Source organism: Zingiber officinale, chromosome 6A (assembly GCF_018446385.1).
Source record: "Zingiber officinale cultivar Zhangliang chromosome 6A, Zo_v1.1, whole genome shotgun sequence".
NCBI classification, from domain to species: Eukaryota; Viridiplantae; Streptophyta; class Magnoliopsida; order Zingiberales; family Zingiberaceae; genus Zingiber; species Zingiber officinale.
Window position 1 is genome coordinate 145,737,274 of NC_055997.1, and position 6,000 is coordinate 145,743,273.

The following is a 6,000-nucleotide window of genomic DNA, read 5'->3' on the forward strand; positions in this document are numbered from 1 at the left end:
TGGCCAATGGCAAACAAGGTGGGTTTTAAGTTAAAAGTTCCAACGGGATAAGAATTGCTCCGAGCTGGGGTGGGTGTCTACGACTCCTTTTCTTCTCTTCCGAGTTCTCCCTCTTTCCAGCTTCGATCTCGTCGTCTCTGCTCCTTGATTCTTAGCAATCGGTTGAGTTTATCTTTTAGGATTTGATCGAGGAGGAGGTGGGATTGGCCGGTGCTAGATTCGAGGAGGATGTCGTACGCCTACCTGTTCAAGTACATCATCATCGGCGACACGGGTATGTTTCTTCGTCTTCCTATATGCTTTTGCGATCGCATGATTTATACTCAGGGTTTTGAAGGGACTTGGTGAACCTATTGTTGAAGTTAGAGTCTGCTTGGGTATGTATGATCTTATATGTTTATTTATTGCTAGGATTCGATCATTTATTTGAGTTTTCGTGGGGTTAGCGATAAGAGGAAGAACTTGTGATTGTGCTCATGGCTTTTCAGTTTCCTATTTGCTCGACTTGTTTTGTCGTACGATTTGGTGTGGCATTTATGAAAGAGGATGAGAATGCGTTTAGGATATTTTTTTTGCAGATTTGCCAAGATCTCTTGTTATATATACTTTGAAATTTTGTAGCCACATTATATTGGATGGTGCTGACTGGAAAAATGTGGCATTTGTCTATGTCTTTCTGTTTGCAGGAGTGGGGAAATCATGTCTTCTTCTGCAATTCACCGACAAACGTTTCCAACCTGTTCATGACTTGACAATTGGTGTTGAGTTTGGGGCTAGAATGGTTACTATTGACAACAAGCCCATAAAATTGCAGATATGGGACACGGTTAGTGTGTTTAACTCCTTTTTCTATACTCAATCAACACTAGTAGGGCTATAAACGAGCCGAGCCGAGCCGAGCCGAGCCGAGCTTTGGGCAAGCTTGTTTGATAAGGTAGCCGAGCCAAGCTGAGCTTAAAATGAACTAAGCTTTTGAAATGATTGTTCAAGCTTGGCTTGGTTTATTTTTTATGAGCTTGAGCTTGTTTAAAGTTTGACTTAAGTTTGGTTCGTTTAGATGTTATCGAATTCGCAATTTAAGTTTGTTTAATTGTTTGAAACTTTTAGTTGTTTGATTGATTATTGAGTTTGATAATTCAAACTTATTTATTTATTTTATTTTATTTTATTATTTATTTAGCATATTAAAAAGAGTTTTATTAATGAATATGGTTGTGAATATTGTTCACAAATGTTATTCACAAATATTGTTCATGAACATTGTTCACGAATATTGTTCACGAACGTTAATAAGTTAAACACATATGTGTTCAAGCTTGTTTGTTTAGTTTAAGGAGCTGTTCAAGGTTGTTTGTTTAATTAATATTGTGTATATTGAACGAACATAAACAAGCTCTTGCTAAGTCGACCACTAAGCTTGTTCACGAACACTTGGTTCATTTACAGCCCTAAACACTAGCAATGAAATTTGAGATTAATGTTTTTGGAGTTTGAGAATGATTATCCAAATCATTTGACTTGTGAAAGAGAGTTTGGTGAGATTTTAATACAGTAGTTATATTTATTAGTAACAAGGATATGTGTTGGTTCCTATCTATTTGAAGAGACTTAATATTTGAGTCTAATATGATACCTTTGAGAATAAAATGAATCTTTATAAGTGATGAAATGGATGCTTAGTGAGGCATAGTGAACTTGTGCTCCGGGCTATAATTTAGTTATCATTTCAATCAGTATGAGCCATATGCCCTACTATTCGGGGTAGTTATAACATGATAATAATGAACATATTGCAAAACGTAATGTACAATAAGTAAACACAAAATCAAAAGTAGATTAATACATCGAATGTTATAAAGTCTATTTAGAAAATTTAATCAGTTTATATGGATTTTGTCTCATCTACTAGTTGATTCATCTGAATAATTCTCTGGAAATTTTGCAGGCTGGCCAGGAATCTTTTCGATCAATTACAAGATCCTACTACAGAGGTGCTGCTGGAGCACTGCTGGTATATGACATAACCAGGTATATGTTCATAGAGTTTTTTAAATAGATAGTTATAACTGGCTCATTACGTCTATTCTTTAACTTATCCTCAGGAGGGAGACATTCAATCATCTTGCTAGCTGGCTGGAAGATGCCAGGCAACATGCCAATGCTAATATGACAATTATGCTGATTGGTAACAAAAGTGACTTATCTCACAGAAGAGCCGTGAGCACTGAAGAGGGGGAACAGTTTGCGAAAGAGCATGGATTAATCTTCATGGAGGCCTCTGCTAAAACAGCACAGAATGTTGAGGAGGTGAGCAGGATCCAAAGATTTTTTTTTCCTTTTTGTATTATGTTTTCCTTGTTAACGTTGAGGTTTCAAATTTGATTTGTTTTACATATCGATTATGTATCCAGGCTTTTATTAAAACTGCAGCAACTATATATAAGAAAATTCAAGATGGTGTCTTCGACGTGTCAAATGAGGTACGATTATAGCATTATCTTCTCAGGATGCAAATCAAAATATTGATGAAGGGAATATTCTGAAATTACTAATCTCCGCCATGTTTGTACTTGGCCTATAGAAAAATGGAATTCTAATTTGTTTTTTTTTTTGGTTTTCTAGACTTGAGATTTGTTATAAAGACCTTACTTGCTCGAGCAAGAAAGGTTCCTATAACAACTGTTTGTTCTTATTCTTTTCTTTTATTTCTACTGGTCGCCATATGCCATAGTCATGGTAAAGCATATTGCTCTAAATTCAGCAGATAAACTAAAACATTGATGTTTCAATGTTGAAACAAGGTATCGAAAGCGAACTATACCAGCGAAGAGCTCGATAGAGGGATAAAAATATCTATGTAACTGAACTCACATGGAATGACAATGTTTATTTTGTGGAGTCTTTCTGTTCCAACTTCTATACAAATAGATCCTGAATTCTTCCCACTTTTGCAGTCGTATGGAATCAAAGTTGGATATGGAGGAATTCCTAGGCAATCAGGTGGAAGGGATGGCTCATCATCTCAAGCGAATGGCTGTTGTAGTTGATCTTTTCTGATCTGATGTCCCCCTGTTTTTTATTTGTTTAATCCAAGTAAAATGCGTGATATTGTGTAATCCTAATGTACATGAATAAGTATATCGTGTCGCCATTGTTGGATAATGGATAGATTTGTATGAAACAGACGCAAATGCTTTTTATTAATCAAAATTTTGTTTCTTTTGACAAAAGAAACAAACAAATTTGACGTCGATGTCCATATTATTATATTTATGACACAAATTTGACGTTTCCGGTCTAACTTATTCCTACCAGCACTGATCCGTCTCCCACCTTCCGAACCGGGCACTGAGTCGGTCGGAGTCCGACCGACCGAGTCTGCCGGACGGCAATTTCCACCGCTTCTGGGACAGGGACCAGTCGTAGCGCGCCCGGGCCGCCGGGTCCGCCAGCATCTCGTACGCGCGGCGGATCTCGATGAAGTCCGCCGCCCCGCTGCCGCCTCCCTGCGGCAACGCGTCCGGGTGGAGCCGCTTGGCCATGGACCGATACGCCACCTTGATCTCCCGCGTCGTCGCCGTCTCCGCCACCTGCAGCACCTGGTACAGGCTCTTCGGCGCCGCTCTGCCACTCCCGACCGCCATAGCCACCGCCACCATCGCCCGCGGTCGTGTGGAAACCGCAGGCTGTGCAGAAAGGGAAGATGCCCCGGCGAAAGTCGGCATTGCAGACGACATGGACGTCAGAGAATACTGCGAGTGGAATCGGCTCTTCTGTTACAATTTTTTTTTCTTAAAGAAATAAACAGAATCTCTTATATATACTTGTAAGGTCGTCTGATGAGTGCGACGGACGGCAGAGACTCCACGGAGGAAGGCTTTGTCTTTCTTGGATAAAACCAAGTGCGGCCCATCTCAAAGATCCGGTGCTACGTCACATTTCTTTTTTTGAAAAAAAAAAACAGAAGAAAAAACTGAAGGAGCGCACATCGATTGGGACTAAATTCCGCCGGGCAGCTGTTTCACGCGAATTAGATGCCATTTCCGTACAATCAGGATTAGATTGCGTGTCACCAGACACTCATTTAAATTATTATCACCGTTTAATTATTTTTTAAAAATTGTATTAATGAGTTATCCATAGTAGATTATCATATATGGAAGTAGAGATTAAATTCTCCATAATTTCTTAGAGAATAAAATCTTTTATTATCACGATTTATTAAAAAATATTTGGGATGAACAAATCAATTTTTTACCACTGGATTATCGTTAATAAAAATTTATCAAAATGAGTATTCATACTATCTGAAAAGTAAGGAAGATACTTAGCTGACTCGATTTTGTTGTTGACAAAATAAAGACTTCAAGATATCCTTGAATGAAGATCCTCATTTATGATATCACAGTTTATGTTTATACAGGAAGTACGAAGCACTTTTTAAAAAAGAGATGGCCATGACATCTTTTCTAAATGAGTTCGTAAATCTTTGTAATTTACTTACAGAAATTTTTTTATCATCAATGGCACAAAAGGCCAATAAAGTATGATAATTTATTGGGCTATGAGACACACACTATACTTTTTGACCAAACGATCGTGATGCGGCGATAAGAAGAGTTTACTTGGCGCAAGTTAATTACCACGTTAAAGAAAATTCAAAGAGGTCAACGTGTAAGGGTAAGCAAGGTACAATCAGTGTGGGTGCCTCGACCGATCGGAGGGATTACTTTACGGTCGGCCAGACAGTCGACAACCGAAACTCTAATTAATCGACCCACCAAATGGACCTGGAGCCTGTGCCGATCAGGCTTGTAATACGGGCAGATCGAGGCGTCCGATCAGCTTCGAGTATTGTACTTATAAATGGACCATCTGATCGGCACAAGGAATAACACTACGCAGGAGGGAAAGACAATTAATAAGGGGAAGAAAAAGTAAAGGGAAACACGACATCCGTTAATAAATGTGTAGAAGATAAGATAAAGATGCCTTCAGTTTGTCATTAAACCACACCATTAAATAAGGAAAGACGAAAAGTCATCCAGAAAGGTATAAAAAAGGATCTACATGTATGAGGAACAGGGCAAGAAAAAGATTTCTGAGTTCTATGATTCTCTACTTTCTTACTCTCTTCCCCTGTTCTAACTTGAGCATCGGAGAGTCAATGTCAGGGATCTCTTCCTTGGTCTTGGTTTTGTTTTGCAGGATCATCGAAGTCTTCTTCCTGTTAGTGGTCACCCCATTTTCGACTTTCCAGCTTCCTTCATTCGGACAGGATCAATTTGGCGTCGTCTGTGGGAGCATTGCTTGTATCCGAATAAGAAGATGGAAGATGCTAGACGACTCACAACAGTGACACTGACACAAGAGGAACTCGATGCACCAATACAAGCTCGAGCTACGAAAATATTGGAGTAACAGTAACAAGTGATGGTCGATCGGCCAACGCATGAGCCTACCGCCTCTGTAGCAGGTCGACAAACTGAAAGAGAAAGAGAAGATCAAGCGGATCAATTTTCCGCTCGGGAGCGGAATAGAAGACCGATCAGCTCCTATGAGGATGTCTGCAATGCGCCAATTCCCTTCAACTGAGCGCTGTCATGGGCTCCCCCAGTAGAAAGAGGCCCAACGGATAGAGACCAGAGATCCTCCTTGGATGAGGCACCCATGCGGGATGAACGAAAGGGAAAAGTGACTAGGGAAGATGACTCGTCCGAGCCGGTCAATCAATAATTTTCGGAGGGAATCCTAAGTGACCCCTTGCCGAAGCACTATACCCCGTTAACGATCGGAGACTATAACGGAACAACCGACCCTGATGACCACTTGGCCAAGTTTGACAACGCGGCCACCCTTCATCAATACACGGACGGGGTGAAATGCAGAGTCTTCCTTGCTACTCTGTCTGGATCGGCGCAATGGTGGTTCAAACTGTAACGCCCCTAGTTTTTTTTCCACATACTCATACTTCCATAGCGATTCTTGGTTCAAATAATT

The 6,000-nt window shown here is 40.0% G+C and overlaps 2 protein-coding genes across 2 annotated transcripts; one reads left to right on the forward strand and one right to left on the reverse strand.

Annotated features, from left to right (window-relative positions):
* The first annotated feature begins 31 nt into the window (after window positions 1–31).
* On the forward strand, window positions 32–3,242 carry LOC121998520 (ras-related protein RABB1c-like). The gene is made up of 6 exons (XM_042553472.1): window positions 32–274; window positions 687–826; window positions 1,946–2,028; window positions 2,103–2,307; window positions 2,412–2,480; window positions 2,955–3,242. Exons 1-6 carry the CDS (start codon window positions 229–231, stop codon window positions 3,045–3,047), a joined length of 636 nt encoding a protein of 211 aa, XP_042409406.1. The 5' UTR covers window positions 32–228; the 3' UTR covers window positions 3,048–3,242.
* A 66-nt stretch (window positions 3,243–3,308) lies between these two features.
* On the reverse strand, window positions 3,309–3,737 carry LOC121995447 (chaperone protein dnaJ 11, chloroplastic-like). The gene has a single exon (XM_042549184.1). It carries the CDS (start codon window positions 3,735–3,737, stop codon window positions 3,309–3,311), a length of 429 nt encoding a protein of 142 aa, XP_042405118.1.
* Between the last annotated feature and the right edge of the window lie 2,263 nt (window positions 3,738–6,000).